The sequence below is a fragment of the Schistocerca gregaria genome, chromosome 7, assembly GCF_023897955.1.
Source record: "Schistocerca gregaria isolate iqSchGreg1 chromosome 7, iqSchGreg1.2, whole genome shotgun sequence".
NCBI lineage: Eukaryota > Metazoa > Arthropoda > Insecta > Orthoptera > Acrididae > Schistocerca > Schistocerca gregaria.
Window position 1 is genome coordinate 401,733,471 of NC_064926.1, and position 26,285 is coordinate 401,759,755.

The 26,285-nt window shown below is 39.2% G+C and overlaps 1 protein-coding gene across 4 annotated transcripts in view; it reads left to right on the top strand.

Annotated features, from left to right (window-relative positions):
• The window catches only part of LOC126281424 (DENN domain-containing protein Crag), a 292,659-nt gene extending 271,221 nt beyond the window's left edge, over window positions 1-21,438 (top strand). For all 4 annotated transcript variants that reach the window (XM_049980371.1, XM_049980368.1, XM_049980369.1 and 1 more), the window contains 7 exons: window positions 605-705; window positions 5,959-6,129; window positions 6,215-6,382; window positions 9,881-9,975; window positions 18,493-18,668; window positions 18,751-18,930; window positions 20,300-21,438. In XM_049980371.1, coding sequence (XP_049836328.1) covers window positions 605-705; window positions 5,959-6,129; window positions 6,215-6,382; window positions 9,881-9,975; window positions 18,493-18,668; window positions 18,751-18,887 — 848 coding nt within the window. In that variant the 3' untranslated portion in view covers window positions 18,888-18,930; window positions 20,300-21,438. The remainder of the gene's footprint in view (window positions 1-604; window positions 706-5,958; window positions 6,130-6,214; window positions 6,383-9,880; window positions 9,976-18,492; window positions 18,669-18,750; window positions 18,931-20,299) is intronic.
• The last annotated feature ends 4,847 nt before the right edge of the window (window positions 21,439-26,285 follow it).

Consider the following 26,285-nt stretch of genomic DNA (forward strand, 5'->3'; position numbering starts at 1 on the left):
TGTTCAGTTTCCATTTTGTGTACAATATTTAGACAAGCGACCCATCCATCTTCTTCAGGTGCTGTGAGTTTTGCCATTGTATTTACTCACTGCCTGACTGAGAGTTAGTGTTGGTCTCACACTGCTGTGTATAACCAACTGCAATTCCCATCATCATCGCCACATTTAGTTAGGTACATCAATGTACTGAGAAGTGATTTAAGGATGATAAATTTAGTCATGATACTGGATGGCTTACCATGAGTATTGTTTGCAATGGAGGTATCGAGAGTATTGGTAACCTTGAAAGTTTTGATGCTCTTGATGTCATTACTTAGCATATATTTAATCTTGGTGAAGTTTTTAATAAGGATATTGGTACATCTCATTTTTATTGCTCAATGCCTTTTGCATATGTCTGGTTGGAATCCAGGCAGCGAGTACAACAGCGAAACTCGCAGCAACTGAAGAAGACAGCAGGGTTGGTCTTCAAAATATTGTGCAGAGAAGTGAACAACTCGGTTGAAAACCCGAAATCTCACTTCTAATCAATCACGCCAACAAAACCTGAGAGTTACATTGGTATAATTTCAGCTGTTGAAACTGATGAATTACTTTATTACAGGTCTGAGTAACTCATCAGTAGATTCCAGCAGTGCAGCTGAAACAGATGTCAGTAAACTTCGTCCAGCAGAAGGAGATCCTCTGACTGCAAGTAACAGGAAGGTAAAGATTAAATGTGACTAAGTGAAAGTATTTCTTACATTTTTTTGTGGCTCATGTTTTTGATAACTCATTATGCAGTTTATAAATATAATACATTTTCTCAGTAAAGATGAATGTGTATGCTCACCAGTCACATGACTGACTTTGGAATTGTAGTTAATCTACATTTAAATGTAATAAATGAGTCTATTCAGAGAAGAAGAAACTGCTAAGTCAAAGTGAGCTTAGTTTGTTAGTTGTATTATGTTTCTTCGATTAATTATATTTGTAGAAATTAATTATTATGTAGAACTTTTCAGTTGTTCATAAAAGTAATACGTTTATCAGTGAATATGCTCACCATGTTCACTATTCACTTTATAATTAATTTTCGCCTACCTATAAATTTAGTAAATAACAAAAATTCACCAAGTAAATAATAGAAATGGCCAAGAAAAAATTATTCAGTTTTTATATTAAAACTGTTTTCATATTTTGATGAGTTCTTAACAACAAACTAAGTAAGACAGTAAATATATTGTGACACTGTTGTTTGGACACCTATTTTTTAAACTGCAGCTGTACATGGTCTGGTAGTGGAACACCAGGTGTTGTCCTTACAGCACACTAATATGCAATGGATACATGACATTAACAAATTGCAGTATGCAAAGTGCTTTCATGATATACATAGAGCAAATTTAGCTGAAATATCTCTTCAAGAATTTATTTGATATGATGACTGGAAGAGACAATCATTAACATGTTGTTAGAACAGTACCAGTGAAACATTGTTACAGGAATTGGAAACATTGTTACAGGAATTGGCATAGGAATATCCAGTTGTAAAATGATTGTTTCCCACTTCAGTATCCATTCTTGCTGCAAAAACTACCTTCATTTAGTGAAGGGGAAGTATGTAGATAAATTAATATCAATTTAAAGAACATTAATCTGGTCTATGCCAGGTGGTGAGAACAGGGGTGGATGGATATTGACTATTTTGAGATGTGCCATTTGCTTCTGCCTTTCATGGACAGTGATGGACGTTGTTCTTACCAAATGAGCTATCTGAACTCTGTGGACTAGCATTCCTGGGAGAAGAGATATCATAGAGAATGGCTTAGTGACAACTTACAGTTTGTTTCCAAAGTAAATATTTAAGTTTACATGGAAATTGGCCTCTTGTGAAACTTCTCAACAGTAAGCTGTATGCCAGACATGTACGTATACAAGGTAGACCACTAGTGTTCACCAAATTAAAAAAGTCACTGACCTCCTCAGTGTGTCAGCAGTGTCAAAAGATAATTGTAGAGGAATTAGAAAAAGGAGAGGTCAGAATTAGAGGTGAATGAAAACAAAAGTGCTGTTCGCCCAGTCCCTTAAGGTCAACAAAGAAACTGGCAAAAATGCAAAATTGCTTAACTCTGGAAACACACAGGTGAGAAAGCAGTCAATAAGCAGACAGCGATCATTTACAAGATCTGGAAACAAGAGGACTGCCAAGTGGCTGGACATTTGCCCCAATTTGTCATCTTTAAAAAGAAATGAAAAAATAAAATGTGAACAACCATTTTAGCATCTTATTTACCTTTATAAGTATGAGATTTTCTCTAAAGCCTTCTGTGGCTGCAGAACAGTTTGACTCACAAAACGGAAATATCAAGGAGGATTTAGGAAAGACTACTCTTTTGCTGTGCATGTTCCAGTGTTACATCTCTGTTCTTTTATACCTGAAATTTAAGGATAAGGAATTCTTAGTTACCTTTATTTATTTCATGAAAGATCACAACCCTGTTGATTGAAGTACGCTAAACCAAATCCAGAAATAAGTCACCTTAGACAAAAAAATAAACAATCATCCAAAAAAACCATGATTGGCACCACAAGTGAAATTCAGAAGGTAAATTTCAGAGCCTATGAGGTCGGGATGGGTGTTTAGGAGATGGCCTGTCACCTCCACTTTTCCCTTCGTGCAAGTGGCTCAAAGCAGTACATGGTGAAGTTATCAAAAATACTGTTTGTTGCTATTTTCTTTTGCACTCTCCATTCTCTCTTAGGCTTCTAACTTCCTGTTCAGGCATTTCTATTCACTGTGAGGTCTTCTGCTGCATACAGAATGGGTACAGCAGCATTGGTCTGACACTGATTGCTCAGCTTTTGCAGATGATTTTGCGATTTTTTCTGATTACCTAGGCATAGCCACAAAACAAATCAAGAAATTCAAAATCAACATGGCAGTGGTTGGCCTCCAGAGGTCATTCGAGAAAACAAAATTTATAACGGGCAATAAGTCACCACCCAGAGAGGTAGATGCAGATGATGGAAAAATCAGGCAGGCAGAAAAAAAATCAAGCACCTAGGAGACTCATTAGAACCAGGCATTTCCGAGAAAGTAGCCTTTACATCTGGGAATAACTAGATGGAAATGGCATAGAAGCTGTCAAGAAGTATTTACACACTACTGTGCAATCATTTAATCAGAGGCTTTTTATGCAGCAGACTGCCTCACAGTGAGTAGAAATTCCTGAGCAGGAAGTTAGAAACCTAAGAGAGAATGGAGAGTACAGAGTACAACATAGCAACAAACAAAGAGGTCCTGCCCTGGTTCACTCAGGTTTTGAACAGGATCTTCAAGAAGTGGTGACCATAAATGAAATCCTCCACTAAAGCTACCTGATGGCAAAAGTTAAAAACCACTGATCTTGTCATGTCATTTGCCAAATGAAAAACTTCTGATTCTAAAAACTGAAATTCCTTCTGCTTTTGTTTGTTCATTCATCTATGTTTACTTGATAAATAGACATTTATGAAAAATGTGTATAGTTGTATGATGGCATTTGCTGATATATACTTTATTTAAGAAATCACCTGTGAGATAGGAGGAGTTGTCAGACACACACAATTTTTAATATGTTTTTAACTTATATCCAAAGATATGTTACCAAAGAATAATGCAGCTCTATGGTTTACATATTTCTGTGCCAAAGATAGGTGCAGTGGTAAATTGTGAAGACCATTCACCTCAAATTGGCGTAGGGAAAATTAAACATCTTGGAGTGACTCCTAGTGTCTAGGCTAGTGAATAAGGGGTAGGGCACATGATAAGACATCTGCTGGAATATTTAGAAAAAATACACAGCTCACAAGGAAAGTCCCTCAGCATTCAAGAGGGAGAGTAAAAAACAATTAGAACAATGAAACTAGCTGATTTAAGTTTAGTGATTCTATCTATAACACATTTTCTGCTCATATACCAGAACACATCATTTTACATTAATCACTATTGTGTTTCATAACTTTCATCAGCTGTCTAATATTAACATACCTGTAATAATTGGAAAAAAGACTTAACATAAAGATATGCTAATATTTCACATATTTGCTTATATCTACATCCTGTTCTGGCGGCTCGCATGAATTTATTATAAAGGGACAGAACAAGAGTGTGTGGGGCGGCGTGTGGAATTTTGTTGTTAAAATGTGGAATATCTTTCCCAACGATGCACCATATGTGGGGCGGTGTATGGAAATATTTGTTATTAAAATGTTCCTATGATTTATTAATGCTTTTGTTTGCTGTTCTCAACACTGGCTCTCTAACTAGAATATTGGCAACCAGAAATTGTATAGCAAAACGTGAAGCCTGTTATTAGAATTCCTAGTGCCATCTTCAACTGAGAAATACACTTATAGCTGCAGTTTATAGCTCTGAGGAATTAGGAGATTGTCTGGGATTCATAATCAAAAACGATTCTTTCGAAAATGTTCACTATATTCTGAAAGTCACAGACCTAAAAGAATCCACACAATCCATCTACCAGAGCAGTTCAGAGTCTAATGCACTGATGCAACTATAACTGTACAAATTAAATGTTTAAGTGAATGCTTGCCATAATTTGATGATAATGTTCATCAAACGCCACGCTAAATAATGGTAGAATGACTGTCCCGCAGCGGCACGTGAAAATACGACGTACGCAAACTGAAGATAGATCATTAAAGTCATCCCAGAATTAACACTTCACTCGAAAACGATTTCATGGTTACGCGTATCCCGAGTAACTTATTACGGCCTCCGAGGCTGTTTATAGCAATGATACCAACGCGACGCGACTCCCGGCACAGGTGGTGCGCTAAATGGCTCTGAGCACTATGGGACTTAACAGCTGTGGTCATCAGTCCCCTAGAACTTAGAACTACTTAAACCTAACTAACCTAAGGACATCACACACATCCATGCCCGAGGCAGGATTCGAACCTGCGACCGTAGCAGTTGCGCAGTTCCGGACTGAGCGCCTAGAACCGCTAGACCACCGCAGCCAGCGGTGGTGCGCTAATCAGCGTCTGGAGAGAACTGGGGCCTTAATCTTTTTCACGCAGCTTTCTTACATATAAAGCCGCGGTGCAGACGGCTAAGGGAACGCCTGATCAAATCCGCTCTCCCGGCTAGCCGCTGGGCTAGTAATGCACCACTTTAAGTTATCGAATAAATCATTGCTTCCTTTGCTGATGGCCAATAAAGCTCTCAATTTAAATGCTCAATCAGCGCACAGGTAAGTAGTCATAATAAAAGTCTGATGTGGCTAAGTCAAATATTTTGGGCGAGATAATTAATTTAATTACACTACACGCAGTAGACGAGCTCTGAATTTGCCCTTTGGAGATACGCTACCGCTATAGTTTTATAGTTATTCAGTTGAAACTTCTCACATCCTTATGATTATAGCGGATCTCCCTTCTACTTGAATTTAAATATCTACTTAACCTATCTTGCTTCCTTAATTTTCAAGACAAAAACCAGAAAATCATGAATTTCAACTAAAATTTTAATTTGTGAGATCCAGAATACTGTTTCCACTAAATTATTATGCAAAAGAAATCTAAATATAAATTTTTAAGTTTCTAGCTCTTTTCTGTTGTGCCAATGATTTTTACTGAAAAATGTCCAAATCTCAAAAATGGTTAAAGCTATTGAACTGATATTCAACACATAATGATATAATATTACTCCTGACATGCTAGAAACGTTTCAGTTTATTTACTTGATTCTTAGAGTATTGCACAACATTTATGATGTCAGGGCTAGTTACAGCGGACTGGCTGGCACACAATGGAATGACGGCTCTGAATTTTATACGGCGTGAGTAGGCTGCTTCACTACAAGTGGCTGGAAAACATTACCAGCAACTAATTACTAAACTGGATAATAGATGTGAGTTGAACACAGTGATTGTAAACTGCAGTATAAATGTAAAAGCATCTCCATTGCAGAGAGAAGACCCTCCGGCGGATCTTCCAGTTACACTTGAGCCAATCACTGTGCCATATCTCAATCCATTAGTACTGAGAAAGGAATTTGAAAATATTTTGTACAATGAAGGAGATAGCTGTCTTACGCAGTCCCGGTTTGTGGATGAGCATCCAATTATATACTGGAATATGGTAGGTAAAATATTCTTTTTCCATTACATTTCAGATAATTAATTGAATTCGTCATACAGCAGTTTGTATTGCATGAATATTGCAGGTCTGGGTGTTTCAACGCATCACAGCTGTAAGTCATTTGCCTGGCCTGTGTTTACATGCAGCGTCTGTAGAAAAAGGAAACCGAACTGTTCATCCATCGTGGGCCAACAGTGATCACAATAATGTTTTGATTCACTGCATGTGGGATAATCCTCGCCTTCACGAAGAGGTAAAACTTGCTCCTTAAATAATTGCTGATTGTGTGTAGTAATTATTTAGTTTACCACAAACTGTCTGAAAACCCTTTACTGTCGTCTTCTGTAAGTGTACATCGACAGTTCACTGAATAATAATGTCCCCAAAGTCAAGAAATAAGTATTAAACATTGCACTAATATTACACAACTGCTAAGAGAGAGTTCCTCAGTTTAATGAAAAAGACGCTTAAGTCACATATTTTTTGTGGCCATTTTACTTGACCATAACTGTTACCAATTGTAACTGACAACACTGTAATTGTACCAGAATGAATCTTTAACTATGCAGCAGTGTCCGCACTGTTGTGAAACTTCCTGATTGCTTACAAGTGTGTGCTGAACCAATAAGATAGTGGAGAGGTAATGGTAGTGTGGAATTATTTCTGCTTCACAAGTAAGGAACCATGTGTGTTTAGAATATGCCAGTGTCATCACTGTACTGATATTTATTAAAATTATCACCAACAGCATGAAAAAAACCTCGAATTTTACTCAAACAAAGGAACAGACCTAGAAGAGAATGTAGCACAATGGTCCTTTTGCAATTTATGAACAAAATAAGAGAACAGAGAATTGCTTGGGATTCATACATTTAGAAAAAGCTGTTCATTCAGGGCCAGAAAAATATGCACAACAGTCACTGAGAAATAAAGCACTGATTCAATGTATGAAGAATATGTACACCAATACTAGAGCTTCAGTTTGACATCAGCTGTTCTCAGGAGCCCTAGAGGTGGTTCTCAGATCTCTAAATTGGAAGAAAGGGAGGAATACTCATTAATAAAACATACTGTAACCAGCTTTGTTTTTCTCATGACATCATGATGTTGATTCCTATTGCAAATCATTTTCAACAATGTATGAAAAAATAAAAATATAACAGAGCAAGTTTGAAAGTAAGCCTTAAAAATATTGTGATCAGTATAACCAGCACACACACAAAAAATAGTAAAAATTAACAAAGATGTCTTAGATCCGTTGGATTGTTTTGTATTTAAGACAGTTGAAGGCAATGACTACATGGACAGCAAAAGAAATAAACGGAATAAAAATATCTTGGAGTGGTTTTGGTAAATTAAATGAAGTATTTGAAACCAAGCTTTTGATTTGTTTGAAACTAAAAAAAAATTACAAACAGCAAGGATTACCAGTTTTAATTGATAGCAGTGAGACTTTGGGATTTTTTGCAAAAACTATCCAAAAACAATGAGCAGTAGAAATGTACATCTTGGGAGTTACATGGAGATGCAGGAAGACAAACAAATTGACCAGTGTACAGATTGGAGTGGACTACTTAAAATGAAATAGTTTAACAGCTGTCGGGCAAATTGGTGGTAGATGGGCCAATGAAACTCATTCCTGGATTTTAGCAGATAAGAGAAGATTGAGATGAAAACTTAATGCAAGTTGCGAAGATGTCATTAAAACAATAGCATGAATTTGTATAACTGAAGAGGTCTGGAGGTGGTCTTTATCCAGTAGTGGGTGTCAAACATTACTGCTGCTGGTGATTATGATGACGATAAAAACACTATTGTATGTTTCAGTGATCCAACATTCTCAAAAATTTATAATAACTCTGTTTTCCCGTGTGGATTAGTTATTGCTTTTCTTGCATACTTGACTGCAGTTCATGTGAAGATTATTATTCAGACACTGTACATTCACACTAAATCATCAGTTCTTTCATTAATAAATAGCATGGCATCTAGACTCCACTTAATTCTCATATATCTGTAAGGAAGCAAACTGCAGCATGGTACCCTGTTTTAAAAAAAACAATAATTTATTTTTTTGTTACTAGTTTCACACCTCGGGTTTTTAATATTTACATCTTAAAATTATGACCCCACATTTTGTAGCTGTATGTATTTTTCTGTGGCATTGTAAAGAACATTTAAAGAGGACTTCAGTGATGCAAAACAGTCAGTGTTGTAATTGGGCAGCTATAAACATTAAAGATTACTAGCATACGTAATAAAATTCGCCACACTGTTCATAATAACTTAAAGAAAACTTCATCTTTATATATTTATGCATTCGGAATATACAGGGTGACTCAGGGGCAAGGTACATGCGTTGAGAGGTGATAGTATTGGTAATTCTGAAAAAAAAATTTCAAATGGGCATATGCCCTTTTCTTAACTCTTCCAGTATACAGCTGTTTGAAAATCATGGGTGTCAGTCACATATCTTCCTTCACTGGCACTCACATAAGAATACAATCAAAGTGACATTAGGCCATGTAGTGTTGTCTTTACTGACTATTACAATGCGCACATCACTTGCACATGGTGGGATGACAGGTCATGCAAGAGTACACATTGTTTACCTCACATGACAGTGCTACAGTGGTTGCACCAGTGTACTGCAGTGTTGTATGTATAGTCAACACAATCAGGTCATTGTAGTGAAGGTGCCACACATCTTCATTCATGCAGAACATGGTGACATGATCTTTGTCTACATGTTTTGTAATTGGAATTCCAGAGCCACTGTTTGCAAACACGAATGTGGATTTCCTCCTGATTACAGATTTCTGGATAGCACAGTATTTTGCAGGGTGTTGACCAGTTTGCGCAAGCCTGGTAAGCTTCCCAGCATACATAATGTATCTGAACATCCTGTCCAACAAGATCACAGTGAATTTGAGAACACTTTTGAAATGGCAGAACACAGTGCAGCTACCAACTTTATATGACTTGCTACACAGCTTGGTGTTCCACAGACATGAATAATGCGCATGGTACATGAGAAGGGTCTCCATCCATATCATCGGCAGATTGTGAACCATCTGCGTTGTTTCCATTGTTTCCTCAGAAACTCTGAAGAATGGACCATATGTTCATATGGCATTTTTTGTTCGGAATTACTAATACTATCACCCCCCCCCCCCCCCCTCCCCAAGGTAAGTACTTTTTCTCACCCTTCATTTAGGGTGGCCTATTTTACCTGCGTATAGGACATGGTTTTGTTATAAAGTAAAGCCCAAATATTTCTGAAAATTAATGAGTAAAACAACTTAATCTCCTCAAGTAAATAGAACATATAGAGCCTATGAGCAGATAGAAAGTTTTAGTAAAACACAAAATCACTTGTACTGTTTTCTGTTAAAGGATAAAAATGTATGCATTCATACAAGAAATCATTGTTGCTGTCTAATGGGCTTAGGATAGTTAGGGAAATTTATTGCTTCAAGAAAGGATGGCTAACTGCAGTTTGATGATTCACTGATTTTATCCTAATAAAGCCAAGGTGTTCTCAAACTGTCATGGATAAAATAGTTCTTAAATAGTTTTCAGTGCTTGTAAAGAATGTAACTGGATTGAATTTTTTTCCTTTTTATTAATAACCAGCTTTTACTGTCTTTTACCGCACAGAACAGTATATCTGAAACTGTTAAGGCAAGGGAGAGAGTGAATAGTTTCTTATACTGTGTTTCTGCACTTATTGTTTCATTTCCATTTACAGGTTGGACAACCTATGTATGTGTTGTGGCAGCTAAATGAGGAACCAAGTTCTCTCGTAAGTGCTCTACTTACAGATCCTACCAGTGTGTCCAAAGGGTAAGTTGAATCATGTGTATTGAATATAACATCTTTGTAAATAATTTAGCAATGAAGGAGACTACTCCATGAATAGCAGTAGTGTTAAGTCGTTAGCATGCGCACGAAAAGAACAAAACTTGGCTAGCTTTTGGTAGAAATCCTTTGAAAAGCTAGATATCACACGCGTTCGTGCGTGCGTGCGCTGTCTCTCACGGAAAGGAGCAGGCAGCGTGAAGAAGGGTTGGGAACAGGTAGCTAGTGACTTGGAGGGAGGCAGAAGTTGTGCAGAATAGCAATGTGAGAGGAAGAGGTGGTTGGTGCTCAGGCTAGGGATGCAATACATGGGCATTGGAACCAGCGAGGTGCATTGCATGATGGCGACATGAAGGCATGGGTTGGGAAGGGGTGACAGGACAAAGGAAGGGGAAACTGCTGGGTGGGCGATTTGGGAACAGTGGGTCATTGCTGAGTGAGGAAGAAGGATTATAGGGGTGTAGGATGTGTTGGAAAGATAGCACCCATATATGTAGTTCAGAAAAGCTGGTGCTGGAGGGAAGGATGCAGATGGCATGGGTTGCGAAGCAGCCATTGGTCTCTGACAGTTTGTGCCCAGCAATGTGTTTTGCCAGTGGTTGGTTAACTCTGTTCTTGGCCCCAGTTTGGTGATGGTCATTCAGTTGGATGGACAGACAGTTGATAACTATGCCTAAATAAAATACTGTGCATAAATTGCAGCAGGGCTGTTGTATGACGTGGCTGCAGGACTCAAGTATGATGTGCTTGATGGGGGGTCAGGCAGGTCTTGCACAGGGATATGCCTGGAGTTGGTGGGAGGATTGGGGAAGTGTGAAAGTGTGTGAGAATATGGCATAGAAATCTGTTCATTGACTAGGATTGTGGGGGGGGGGGGGGGGGGGGGTAGTGCCTATCTGGGACCATCAGCATACTGGGCAAGGGAATTCTCATCACTGCATATATGTTGACGATGGGTAGCCAGGCTGTATGGAACTGATTTTTAGGGTGCAAGCTGCCAAGGTGCAGGTGCTGCTGGCAGTTCATAGGCTTAAAATGGACTGAGGTATGAATGGCACAATCAGGGAGGTGGTGGTCAAAGTCAGGAAGGTCACATGTTGAATAGAGGAAAACCATGTGAAGTGGGTGGGAGAGGAGGAGGAATGAGAAGAGGGTTGTCTTCGTCCAGGTTCCAAATAGTGAAGACATCAATGTACCTTCTTTTCAAGGGGAAAATAGTTGTGTGTTAAGATATAGTTAGTAACAATATTACAAGAAGGAAAGTTGCTATTCACCATAAAGCGGAGATGCTGAGTCGCAGATAGGCACAATTATAGCTTTCGGCCATTAAGGCCTTCGTCAACAGTACACACACACACACACACACACACACACACACACACACACACACACACACTCGCGCGCGCGCAACTCAAACACAGAACTGTGAGAGTCGTGTGTGAGTGTGTGTGCGCGCATTTATGTGTGTCTATTGTTGGCGAAAGCTATAATTATCAGAGTCGTTTGTTGTGCCTATCTGTGACTCAGTATCTCAACTGTATGGTGAGTAGCAACTTTGCTTCTCATAATATTTCTACATTCCATCCTGGCTTTTCCATTCTTTGTTGGTAAGGTGTGTAAGAAATGATGTAGTGGTTGTGGAGATGGAAGGACATAGGGAGAGGTACTATTCCATAGTGGTAAGGACATGGGCGTGAGGGATGTTGGTGTATAGGGAAATGCCATCGAGAGTGACAAGAAGGGATCCAGGTAATAACAGGGTGGGAGGATGGTCAAGAGCCAGTGAAGGAAGTGGGTTGTGTCTTTGATATGAGAGGCTAGCTTGTGGGCAGTTAGTTGGTTTTGGTTGACAACGGTGGAGATTCTTTCAGCCAGAACACAATGACCAGCTGCATTTGGGGCATACAGTGTTGTTGAGTTTGTGGATTTTGAGAAGCATGCGGAAGGTGAATGGATTTTGGGAGGGGTGAGGGATTTGGTCTCGGAGGAGAGATTCTGGATTGGCCTAAGGTACTTAGTAGAAATGATGTGAGCACCAGGTAGTTCGTAGGTGATGGAGGTAGACAGTTGATAGAAGCCTGCTGTCTAGTAATGACTGCAATTCATCACAGCAGTGGTACACCTATTTTTACAGATAAGTTGATTGAATCAGGACCTATTTTGTGGTTGCAAGTGGCTTTCCTTTCTTATGTGGAGAGATTTGTGTTCTTTGAAGTGATCTGGAGAAGGATGGTGAGGCCAAGTTGGATGTAAGGAATTGCTGGAAGGTGACCAGGGGTTGGTAAAGTGGGAGGGAGAGAGGAGGAACACTGTCACTTCTGGAGGAAATACAGAATCTCTAACTACTTGTCCACTTCACTGTTGATAGCATATCAGTGGTGGTTCTAGAAGTCCTGTACAGGGGAAAGAAGGACCAGGAGAACTCAGGATGTTAATCCACCACACTAATCAACAAGTTTGAGGTGCTGTCTTCTGCTGAATCTGAGCCAGTGAGACTCACTTCACCTGTTGAAAAACATGCTGCATCCCATGCCAAGGGGAGTCAAACACAAAAAGGTGGGAGTCCATTATCTTTGGCAGTTGAAATGTACAGCTAATAATGGCACCCTTTAGGGAAATGACAGTAAGGGATGAGAAGGAACACTGTGCACTCAGTGTGTATTCCTGGGGCCCTCATTCAGCATTGTTGAAGAGGCTATTCGGGCAGCCATTGAAGGGCGAGGGACAACCAAGTGCAAATTGTGGTACATGCTGACAAATGATGCTTGTTATGTGGCTCCAAGGTCATACTTGGATCATTACAGCAACTGGCAGAGAAGGTTGAGAATACCATCCTTGCTCACAGACGTTCACAATCGGCAGCCTTTTTGCCCAGAACAGATCTGGTCCTGAGTCGAGTGGCAAGCCTGAACCAGAGACTACGAAGGTTCTGTAACTTCCTAGTCATGTGCCATCTGGCTGAGAATAGTAGGGTCCTCCTTATTGAGTCAGGTGTGCTGGGTGCACACAAGGGTTTCTTAGATTAGGCAACTCCCCATCCTTTCCAGATAATGATATCTGTAGGAGACCAGGAACTATTGTAAGATCCAAAGAAATCCCTCCACTCTCACCCCCCTGTATATGTGGGAGAATTAAAATCATAGTGAGTAAATGTTGAAGCAATAACAACGTGCTCCTAAAAAGTAATGAAGCTCACATACTAAATTATAATTGAATCCTTCTACCAACCACCTGACTCACTTCTGGTGTAACGAAAAATTTTACAGGAAACCTCATTTCACTAGTACGGAAGTTCCTCAATCACACAAATAATCAGAGAAAACTTAACCATCCAACAATCAATTTCAGTAATTAAAGTGTGTTTTTCTTAGTACTGGGTGTGATAATTTCCTGTGTAACATTACTAAATGCCTTCTGTGAAAACTACCTAGAACAGTTCAGAAACCCTCTCATGATTGAAATAGATTAGATGTAATAGCAACAAATAGACTTGACCTCTTCGAGGATGTCTGCTCCAAAACTAATATTAGTGAACATGTGGCAGTTGCAGCGACAGTGGTTACCAAAGTACAAAGGGCAATGAAGCAAGTAGAAAGAAGGAAAAGAAATGAAGGAGGAGTAGTGTCATATCTCAATGAGGAAATTGTAACTTTTAGCTCAGGACTCAAGTTTAGAAGGATAGTTGATCACGCAGTGGATAAATATGTACACAGTAAAACAGTTCATGATGGTAGCAACCCTCTGTAGTACACAGTCGCTGTAAAGAAACAGATACTACTGCATAATATTTATGTAAAAAGCATAGTGCTATAAATAGGTTGGTGCTAAATGAAATGCATTTAGCTGTCAAGAGAGTCATGTGTGAAGCCTTCAATGGTTTCTGTAGTAGAATAATGTCAAAAGCTCTTTCACAAAACACAAATTCTGGTCATATGTAAAAGTTGTTAATGGCATCAAACTTCGGCTCCAAACACTCTTGGTTGTGACAGAGACTGAAATTTTGGGTAGTAAAGCGAAAGCAGAAATACACTACTGGCCATTAAAATTGCTACATCATGAAGATGACGTGCTACAGATGCGAAATTTAACCGACAGGAAGAAGATGCTGTGATATGCAAATTATTAGCTTTTCAGAGCATTCACACAAGGTTGGCACTGGTGGCGACACCTACAATGCGCTGACATGAGGAAAGTTTCCAACCGATTTCTCATACATAAACAGTAGTTGAATGGCATTGCCTGGTGAAACATTGTTGTGATGGCTCGTGTAAGGAGGAGAAATGCGTACCATCATGTTTCCAACTTTGATAAAGGTCAGATTTTAGCCTCTCGCAATTCCGGTTTATCGTATCGCGACATTGCTGCTTGCGTACGTTATGATCCAATGACTGTTGGCAGAATATGGAATTGGTGGGTTCAGGAGGGTAATAAGAAACGCCGTGCTGGATCCCAACCGCCTCGTATCACTAGCAGTCGAGATGAGAGGAATCTTATCCGAATGGCTGTAACGGATCGTGCAGCCACGTCTCGATCCCTGAGTCAACTCATGGGGACGTTTGGAAGACAACAACCATCTGCAGGAACGGCAGCAGCATGGGCTATCAGCTTGGAGACCATGCCTACAGTTACCCTTAACACTGCATCACAGACAGGAGTGCCTAAGATGGTGTACTCAATGACGAACCTGGGTGCACGAAACGTCATTTTTTGGATGAATCCAGAGTTTGTTTACAGCATCATGTTGGTCGCATCTGTGTTCGGCGACATTGCGGTGAACTCACATTGGAAGCGTGTATTCATCATCGCCATACTGGCGTATCACACGGTGTTATGGTATGGGGTGCCATTGGTTACACGTCTCAGTCACCTTGTGTTCACATCAACGGCACTTTGAACAGTGGACGTTACATTTCAGATGTTTTATGACCCGTGGCTTTACCCTTCATTTGACCCCTGCGAAACCCTACATTTCAGCAGGATAATGCACGACCACATGTTGCAGGTCCTGTACAGGTCATATTGGATTCAGAAAATGTCCGACTGCTGCCCTGGCCAGCACATTCTCCAGATCGCTCATCAATTGAAAACGTCTGGTCAGTGGTGGCCGAGCAACTGGCTCGTCACAATACGCCAGTCACTACTCTTGATGAACTGTGGTATCATGTTGAAGCTGCATGGGCAGTTCTACCTGTACATGCCATCCAAGCTCTGTTTGACTGAATGCCCAGGTGTATCAAGGCCGTTATTACGGCCAGAGGTGGTTGTTCTGGGTACTGATTTCTCAGGATCTATGCACCCAAATTGTGTAAAATGTAATCACATGTCAGTTCTAGTATAATATATTTATCCAATGAATACCTGTTTATCATCTGCATTTCTTCTTGGTGTAGCAATTTTAATGGCCAGTAGTGTACTTAACTACATTTTCAAATTTTCTGTCCCAAAGGAAAATGCAGGAATATTGTTGCAATTTAATTCTTGTGCCACTGCGTTGGTGATTGACATAGTTATTAGTATACTTATTAGTGTAAGTGGCATTGGAATACTGAATTTGCTGCTGATTTAGCCTCTCCTGTAACAATAATCTGCTGTAGATCCCTTGAACAAAAACCATGCCCAGTAGCTGGAAGAAAGCACAGGTCACACCTGTCCACAAAAAGAGTAGCAAAGTGACCCACAAACTACATGCCTAACATCCATTTGTTGTAGAATCTGAGAACATATTCTGTGGGCTCCAACATAATTCAGTATCTGGAATTGAGAAACAGGGTGTATTCTGAAAACACTGATTTTGTGCAATCCAACTTGCACATTTCTCACATGACATACTGAAAGCTGTGGATCAAGGCAGTCAGGTAGATGCAGTCTTTCTCGATTTCTGAAAAGCATTTGACTAAGTACCATATTTACATTTAATATCAAAAGTACAATCGTGTGGGATATCAAGCAAAAGTTGTGACTGGGTTGAGAGTTTTTTGATAGGGAGGATGCAGCTTGTTATCTTGGATGGAGAATCATTAACAAAGATAAAAGTAATTTCGAGTGCATGCCAGGAAGGATGTTGGGATCCTTGCTGTTCATGTGGTATATTAATGACCTTGCAGACTATTTTAATAGCAACCTCAGACTTTTCACAGATTATGCAGTTGTCTATAATGAAGCATTGTCTGAGTGAAGCTGCACAAATATTAAGCCAGATTGACAATTTGCTTTAAATGTTCAGAAGTGTACATTTTTGAGCACTCATAAAAACGAAAAAATGAAGTATGCTGCGGCTATAATATCAATCAGTTACAATTGGAATCGGTCAGTTCATATAAATATCTGGGTGCAACAGTTTGTAGGAATATGAGGGGAACAATCTTATACACTTAGTCATAAGTAAAGCAGGTGGCAGGCTGCAGTTCATTGGTAGAGTACTAGGAAAATACAATTGATCAACAAAACAAACTGCATACAAAATACCCGTGGGACGCATCATAAAGAATACTGCTTAAGTGTGTAGAATGAGTCCCTAATGGGACTACCATAGGGTGACCAGATGGAAAACTATATGGAATATGGGCACGTTCAGTTCAAAGGAACCATGTTTGCATACATGTTAATCAATATAGGCAAACTGTTGAAAACCTAAATCAGCATACTGGATGGGATTTTCAGCCATGTTCCACCTGAAACCAAGTCCAGTGCCCTAACCATTGTGTCACCTTGATCGGTATGAGATAGTTAAATATTCCAATTATTATGGCATGATTAGGAGTCATTCATGCTCTCAAATTTTCATTAACTGCAGCAGATATGTCTGGGATCTAGCAGAAGGATTAATCTAAAACCTTTAGCCTGTCCTCGGTAGTTAGTCTTGTCCAAAATGTTCTACATATCAATTCATTTTTTCTGTAGCAATATTATGAGAAGGAAAGTTGCTACTCACCATATACTGGAGATGCTGAGTCACATATAGGCACAACAAAAAGACTCTCACAATTATAGCGTTTGGCCATTAAGGCCTTCATCAACAACACACACACATGCGCACACACTCACACAAACGCAACTCACACACATAACTGCAGTCTCGGGCAACTGAAACCACACGGTGAGCAGCAACACCAGTGTGTGATGGGAGTGGCAACTGGGTGGGGGTAAGGAGGAGGCTGGGTGAGAAGGGTAATACAGTGGGTTGGCAGACAGTGAAGTCCTGCAGGTTAGATGGAGGGCAGGGGAAGGGAAGTAGCAGAAAAGGAGAGAAATAAAGAGAGACTGAGTGTAATGATGGTGGTGGAGGTGGAATGATGACTGTGCAGTGCTCCTGGATGGGTGAGGACAATGACTAACGATGGTTGAGGCCAGAAGAATTACGGGAACATAGGATGTACTGCAGGAAAAGTTCTCACCTACACTGTTCAGAAATGCTGGTATTGGTGGGAGGGATCCATATGGCACAGGCCATGAAGCAGTCATTGAAATGAAGGATGTCGTGTTTGGCAGTGCGTTTAGCAACAGGGTGGTCCACTTGTTTCTTGGCCAGAGTTTGACAGTGGCCATTCATGTAGACAGACAGGTTGTTGGTTTTCATGCCCACACAGTGGAGCACAGTGGTTGCAACTTAGATTTTAGACCACATGACTGGTTCCACAGGTAGCCCTGCCTATGATGGGATGTGTGTGATAGTGACCGGACTGTAGTGGTGATAAAAATCCCTGCTAGTAATGTGGGCATAAAAATGCCTCCATTCCTACACAAATACATGTTATTCTTTGCAGCTTTTGTGTACTGTCACAAATATTGAACAAATAGTAGTTGATAAATGCAAGTGTTTGGTGTAAATGAGGAATACCAGCATCCCAAATTAATATACGGTTGCATCTCTTCAGTTACTGAAGAACTAAGAAAAATATCTATATTGTGTGTTAACAGGTGTGTGTGGTGGAGGCATTTTCTTCCATTGTAAGAGTGACTGTGTTTTTTTTTTTTTTTTTTTCCTATCTTTGTCAACTATTTCCTAAAATTATCAGTTGAGAGGAAGTTTTTTTTTTTATTTTTAGCAAGTTTACGTATGCAATTCTATTGCTCACACTATAAATGACTACTGAGAGTAAAAAAGATAGACTCATCAATACAATTTTATTGTATTGATGAGTCTAACTCTCTTTTTTACTCTCAGTAGTCATTTATAGTGTATTACGAGTCCGCGGCAGCTATTTATCTTATTGTTAATGGAGTACACATTAAATAGCATTCTGCTCTTTACTAGATGCTACACATCCTATTTGTCATACTGTTAACTATTTTCCATACTTCCTTATGTTAGGTTGTCTCACAGCAGTGAACTCTTGGTCTTAAAAGCTTGAGAGTCAAAATGTTCTTTGTAATTGATGGTATATATTTAGAAAGCAGTCCTATGTCACAAGGCAATACCATCTGTTTGATTTTCTTTCTTTATATTTTTATATTGTTCTAGTTTATATTACAGCTAACTCTGTGTATTCTTATTGTTTTCAGAGTAATGGACCACGTTCTATTGGGAGTTCGATGCAGTGACCTCTTGGAGCCACTCAAAAAACTAGCAATCGAAAGACACAAGCTGAAAGGCCGAGGTGTCATTAGAGGCCATTCTTTATACAGAGAAATGTTATTTTTGGCCTTCACTGCCATGGGCAGGGACAATATTGACCAAAGTAAGCTATCAAGCAGTAGAGGTGATTATCATTTCTTTTATATGTATGGCATAAATAAATAGGTTTTTTTCTCTTCTTACAGGTGCATTTGATAAGGAATATGTGACAGCATATGATCGTTTGTCCGAGAGGGAACTTAAATTATACAGTAAATGTGATCAGCCTCTTACACCAGCATCACTCTTCTGCAGGCTTTACTTCAAAGAATTGGAGTTATGACCTAGATAGTAACTAAATGTGAAGCACTTAAAAGCAAATCACTGTAAGTATTTTCTTTCTTCTTTTAAGTTAACATTTGATACAAAGCTCCACCTCTTACTGATGTAACATTGGTTTCAGGTGTTAATTCCCTTAAAAAGTTCATATTCATTATTTGTAGTGGCTAAGGATTTTCTGTGATATGGCGTTTTCCCTGTTTTAAAACTGTTTCTTCATTACATCATACCTTTCTCAGGCTTTGTTTCATTCTGAAACCTTGTCCCCTGAGTGCATTACACATCTTGTACTACTCTCTTTGGAAAAAACTGTTTGCTGTGGATGAGTTATTCAGCATGAAGTGTCCTAATGACTACTTCATAATACTCATTCCTAACTGACAGCACTAACAAATACATTGTGTTTGATATAGAAAATTCCTTCAATGCATTATCATCTTAAAGTCACTTGACTTGACAAGCTACATTCAAAAATTTGCATTTTGTTAGTATCAGTATCAGAAAGATGTCCACAGTTCCTTAATTTTAAATGTTCATTTCAGCCCTGTTGCTATTATTTTTGCTGACCCTCCTTCACCAGCTAGCTTTGCTGTTTCATAATTGCTCGGTGTTGGATTCAGTCATCTTCCAACCCTGGAAGTTACAAGTCACTCAAAGTTATCTTTCCTTGTGTTCTGAACATTGTAATTTGAACTATTAATAGGATATTAATTAAAGTTGCACGTATATATCTAAACATATGGGTTATTCCATCCTGGTGTTTTGTACTGTTAGATTTAATGTTGACCAAGCATGACTTGCAGTTAAAACTAATGTGATAATTTATATAATTGAGTTACCACAGTCAGTTGTAAACACCTAATTGTTGATCAGTTTTCACTGTTTTTCTGCAGCATGCATTTTACGCAACAGAATATCTGAAACTAGCTGTAATAGTTTACAGAAAAGCAAGAAGGCTATTATAGTCACACCAAACTAATGCAATAATGTACTAGTACGAGAGGACCATTTGAGTGAAACCAGTATGAAACCATACATCCATATAATGGTGAACTGAGAACATTGCCCCCTTCTATGCTCAACTGTCAATCACTTTGTTATTCTGATCCAGGCATATACGCAATAAATAATAGGCTCTGCAGTAGTTGCAAAATGCTGCATCTATTTTCATCTAAACTTCTCCAGAACCGCATACTGCAACATTAAGTAGTGAACTATATTCTGTATCATCAAATTAACATACTTATGCGCCTATCCATGTTTTGCCGTGAGTTTTTGTGAAAGCTTTTGCCCGATGCATACAAATATTTAAGAAATGAAATATTCTGAATTTAGTCTTTAGTTTAAGATAGCATTGCACTACCTTGAGTTCATTGCCCGACAAGACTCCACATTGAAATTCACAATTCTTTTCAGGTCCATAACTTAATGTGATGTTACACCGCCACCATGAACAATTTTGGGTATAACCTGCTGAGGATTAATCATACTTTGCAGCATTTTTATATAGAATTGAGTACATATTTACGACGACATGTAAAAAAATTTTGAGAAGGAGCTATAAAAATTTGACTTGGGTTAACTCAAAATATTGATGTCCAAACTATTTTTCTGCTATGCTTTTGGCAAAGCAGTGCAGAGTTTTTAAAATATTTTAATCTTATAGGCTTGAGAATGTAAGAATGTGTGTTCTCTGGTGCACCAAATGCAGCAGATATTTTTATGCTTCTGCAAAAATATGCAGCTACTTGTTGAGTTTTTGGATTTTAAAAGCAGTGGCCTCACTTTCCAGTATGGTATCTGCAGTCTCTCTGCAACACAAGAGAGAATTGCATTAATGTGGTACCTGCAACTGAATAAAGACTGTTTCATGTTATATTGTAGACAATATTAAATCCAGAAGAGCTAATAAAATGGAAAGTGTTTTTCTAAACTGCAAACATCACAAAAATATTTTTGTAAGCATAATGTACTTTGAATTATAATTACAAATGCCTCACTCACATTTCAGGAAGAATTTGAGTACGCTGTATATATTATAAATATTTATGCTCCTTTTTCTGTGATTCACTATTCAGAACAAAATGCATTCTATTTTACTGCTCAGAAAATTGTGCTTGTTAAATAATGTGATCCTAATTGAATTGTTGCTTGTTTTGAATGTATGATTGTTGTAAAATTTTTAAAAACAAAACAATGTATATAAACAGATGAATTTTAAGGCCTATTTGTTTTGTTGCAAATTGATTAATGGTGGTGGTATATATTGCTTCACCACACTGGTTGTGATTTCTGATTATGTTAATTGATTGTAGTGTTGACTTTCAGTATTTTGTTAAGTTGGAAACTCAAACATATTTATATGGAATGAACTATTGCTTGAATCCCGGTTTTGAACCATTATTTTCACATTTCACTTTGTTTTATAATTAACGTATTTATATCATCATGTACATGTACTGTCAAAATTCTTGATTTAAATTTTAATATATATTTTTGTATGTGAAAAAATAAAATGTAAAAAATTGTCAGTAAAATATGTATTTTACTTAGAAGTGATCAGAAAGATTATTTTGTTTCTCCTTAACTCCCTCCACAGTTAAACTTTCAATACAACAGATTGTACACACTCATGTAAAATCTAGACAGATTAAAACCATGTTTCAGAATGAATGCCAGGAACTTCCCTTACAGTTTGGGAACAAGACAGAAGCTGATCGCCAAACCAGGGACATCTGAATAGCCCAACAAGTTTCTCCAGCCTCCACCTTATTACTTCCAACAATTAACATCCACCCCCTTTTTTTCCTTTCTTTGCTCTTGAGACCACCTCTAAGATGTTTTCTTAGAATGTGTTTCAAAATTCTCAACATCTTATATTAGTCTGACATATATGCAAACACCCTGTAATTGTGAGTATAAGATCAAGAAATCAAATAATTAAAAAGTTAGGTTAATAGTATCACACTGATCTTTTTTTAGTCCAGCTGGACATAATTTCAAAATGTTCTGGTATGAGGAACTGCTTAACACTGTTACTGAAAACACTGTGCCCATTTCAGCATCTGTAACCTACTCCTTCCAAGTTTGAATTCAGTGTGCTCCTTCTGTCTTCATGTCAGAATAGTTACAGCACACTGGGCAATAACTGTTAATGATAAATCACCCATCTTGTACTGGAGCTATATAGAGTTTTATGAAATTGATATAATTTGCTCCAGCCTGTTACATGAAATGCTAAATTTTACAAATTTTGTGAATGAAGTATTCTCACTTACTCTAAAGATAAATCTTAGTGTAAAATTAAATGTTGAAAATTAATGTTTTTCCACAAGTTGATTATAGACAGACATATGAAACAGAGATGCAAGTGTGATAACATATTATCAAGTGGAAAGTGAGGAAAGGTGAGAAGCAGGATGACACAAACATGGAATGATACCAAAATAAGCATCTTCTCACCACCTTCACCACCACCACCTTAGGAATATTTACATTAACACTACCAGTGTGTGAACTGGCCTCCCTCAATACCCTTAAAAGAGGAAGTGAATCCTTGGTTAAGGCTACTGCAGTTGCTTTGCAGAGGATTATTCACTAACTGCAACAGGCTATTTATTATGTCTACATTATTAGTATCTGGGATACGCCTGTGTAAAAATGCTTTAAAGACAAGAAGCAAAATTTGTTACACAAACAAGAAAGGAACCTTTTACCTGTCACAGAGACAGATCCCTCAATACTAAGAAGAATCATCATCCATTTAGTATCCAAGGAACAACATAAGATACAGAAATTTATGCACAGGCTTTTCATTTATAAACACAAGCTCCTCATCCAAGTGATGGCAACTGATTGCCATTTCATCCTCTGTCTTGTGGTGCCATGCAGATATGGTATGGAGGGGCATGTGTTCAGCACAATACTCTCCCAGCCATTTTGCCAACTTTTAAGATCATGGAACCACTTTTTCTCATTCCAGTAGCTTATCAATTGGCATCATGAGGCTGACTGCACTCTACACTTGACCTCTCACCAAAGAAAAATCCTTAGCAGGACCGCAAATCAAATCGATGCCCTGTGTGTGCTGCATGGCAGCCACCTTCACTGGTCACTCAGGTGTGGAGGCAGACTTTTTCATTTATATCTTCCTGTAAATTTATGTATGAAGGCACACACAATGAGGCAGTTTATTTCTGCCCCCTCACAGCCTAAGCCATCATCAATACAGGTGAATTAATTGTCAGCAAGCCAAATACCTTAGTTGCATACAAATGCAATTCCAATGCTGGCAGTGGGGGACATGGACTCTTATCTCCCCCCCTCCCCCCCCCCTTCCACACACACACACACACACACCAAACATTTTGCAAAAAGCATTTTTGTTTCTAAATATATTAATTTATAAATTTTTCAATGAACTTTCAGAGAATGCAGAATGTTGTAAACTATTCAGTAGGCTGACCATACCTGTTGTAAACAACAAATCCAACACAGTTTGTGAATCCAAGGTGGAATCAGCAAACCAAAGAAGTTTAGGGAAAGCAGGACAGAAGGGGAAGGATGTCCCACTAAAAAAAAAAACAGGAAGACTCACTCTACTGAACATAGGTAAAAACAACAGAATTGCCACAGCTATTGCTTTTTCTGAGGGCAAGCAGTTCAGTGTGGTTAAATGATGATGGCATCCTCTTGGGTAAAATAGTCCCTCTCATCATTAAGAGAGAAAAAAAAGAAGCTGGTATTCTACAAGTCAGGGTATGAAATATCGGGTAGGTAGGTTAGAGAATTTCAAAAGTGGAATGGGTAATGTGGTGGTACATGTTTCTATTCAAGGTAGCAACATGTCCCACTTCCTTTCTAATATGCCAGTGGCAGATGATTATGCAAAAACCTTAATTCATGTGGTCTCGCGGTTCTAGGCACGCAGTCTGGAACCGTGCAACTGCTACAGTCGCAGGTTCGAATCCTGCCTCGGGCATGGATGTGTGTGATGTCCTTAGGTTAGTTAGGTTTAAGTAGTTCTAAGTTCTAGCAGACTGATGACCACAGCAGTTGAGTCCCATAGTGCTCAGAGCCATTTGAACCTTAATTCATGGTAACAGTGGTAGAGGAAAATATGCATACTGTGTACGCATTTTTTATTTTTATTTTTTTTAAATGCACACATAAACATAGTACAGCCACAAGATGCGATAGAGGGGGTGAGTGTTTTAATTTAGGGGCAGGAGCTATTTACACTTTGACATTGTAACTTGCTGTGGATGCCAAAGAGGAAGAGGTCAGAACAACAATTGCCGTTGTTCTGAAAATAAAAACAAAAGAAGATTCTGTGGGATTACTTACTTCTTGATTTTGGGATACTAATGATCTATCTGTCAACGAGTTTGGTTGTTAAGAGCTAAATGTGAATGTTTAACTGATTGGCTAAAAATATTTTTGGGACAGTTAAATACATACAGGTGTTGAAAAGGAGTGGTTATGTGATTTTGTAGCTAGCAAATAGCAAACATAATCTTCCATTATCACAGCACTTTCCTACAGATGGTGAAAAAGTGCAATATAGGTACAAGTGGTACTACATAACACGACCACAACTTCAAGGGGTAACACGAGTACAGAAGATATAAAGGTACAGGTATCTATGAACATACTGTAGCGGCACCACCAATTAGGATAGGGAAAGTTAGTTTTGTGCAATATTCTGAGCATAAGTTACAGCCAGGTGCGGGCCGGATTGCAGGGAGTTACACATACCAACAGTGAGAAGCAGAATATAGGCCACAGGGCCATCAAATTTCTGAAAGAGTATACATAGTGGTTTTGCTTGTCGCAAATCACAGGCAGAAAGGGCCCACTAGCCAACCTAGCGGGTTATGAGTACGTGACGCGAAGCAGCGCATATGGCAAAACAGAGGCACACAGCCACATATAAATAGGTGTGGGTTTGTAATGAGATACATTCAAGTGTGTCAGCTCTCCTGGACAGCAGGGCGCGTTGCACCACTAGCTACACACAGCAGCAGGAGGGGTGCCAGTGTTCCAGTCCACGGTGGGTCGCTGGTTCGACCCTCTGAGGCTGATGTGGTCCGTAGCCAGCCAGTGGCGGGCCACTCCATGGCTCGTTACCTTGTGCAATTGCCCTGGCATCCCGAGGCAAGGGCTACAGATTTGGACTCCGGAACGCAGGCACTTGTTTTCACCGCAATCTTAGCCACGCCAGCGAGAAGTACACAGCTGGCTACCTGTGGCTCACTCCGAGTTTCGCTGAGTCTGCCAGTGTTAGTGTATTTGGGGCAGTAAGGTTTTTTTTGCCATGGCATTTAATTACTTTTGTATTGGTTTGAGTAGGTACAAGGAGATACCGAGTATGATGATACTGAGATGTAGGGAGTCGGGTTATTCTTGTACTTAAATGTTTCATTTCGGGACTAACTGGGAATGAAAGCAACACAATGGCAGGGTCAGGGATGCGAGATGTGTTTGAACCAGAAGCAGTACGGATTTTGTTGGAAAAAGTAGCACAATTGACAGCAGACAATATGCAGTTGAGAAATGAATTAACATCTAGATGTGAGCGGGAAACCGCATTTGATCAGTCGTTGCCTAGGGTGCAGGGGATTGATCCAGCTGCCACAAGTTTGATTATTCAGTTTCGTGGCAAGGCATCTGAGGATGTGCATTCGTTTGTGGAGGACTTGGAGACTTCAGCTGTGATGAGTGGTTGGTGTGATCAGCAGTTGTTACATATAGCCAAGATTAGATTAACGGGTGAAGCGAAAACATATGTAAGGTGTTCTGAGGCCTTAAGGAAGGCAGGACAGCTTAAGCAGTTAAAGGAAGTTCTTTTACAAAGGTACAAAAAACAAAAATGCGCTCGGTACTTTAGAGAGCAGTTAAGTACAATGTCAAAGAGACGGGGAGACTTTGGAGAAATTTGTGGACAGAATAAAGGAAATTAGTGAATATTAATTAAGAGTTGGGTCAGAGCGATGAAGCGAATAGTGTTCTGTTGCAGGAGGCTGGGCAAAGGACACTTGATGTATTTTTGAGAGGGTTACTGGAGAATATGTCACGGAAAGTGCATGAAGGGACTCCGAAAGATTTGTATTCGGCCATACAGCTGACAATTCAATGTGAGGAAATAGACATGGCAACAGGAGTACACAAGAGGCAAACAGTGTTTACGGCAGGTATGAAATGTTTGAAGTGTGGTCATGTGGGACATTTTCAGAGGTAATGTACTCAGTCATTGAGGAGTAAATGAAGGGGTGGAAATCGGCAGCAGGGAGGATGGAGAAGTGGAGATAGGAGAGGCGGACAAGCGTTAAATGACAGGGGGCCAACACCCACCTTAAGGGAGCTCGTGTTTAATTTCAGCGCCATGAATACTCATGCACAG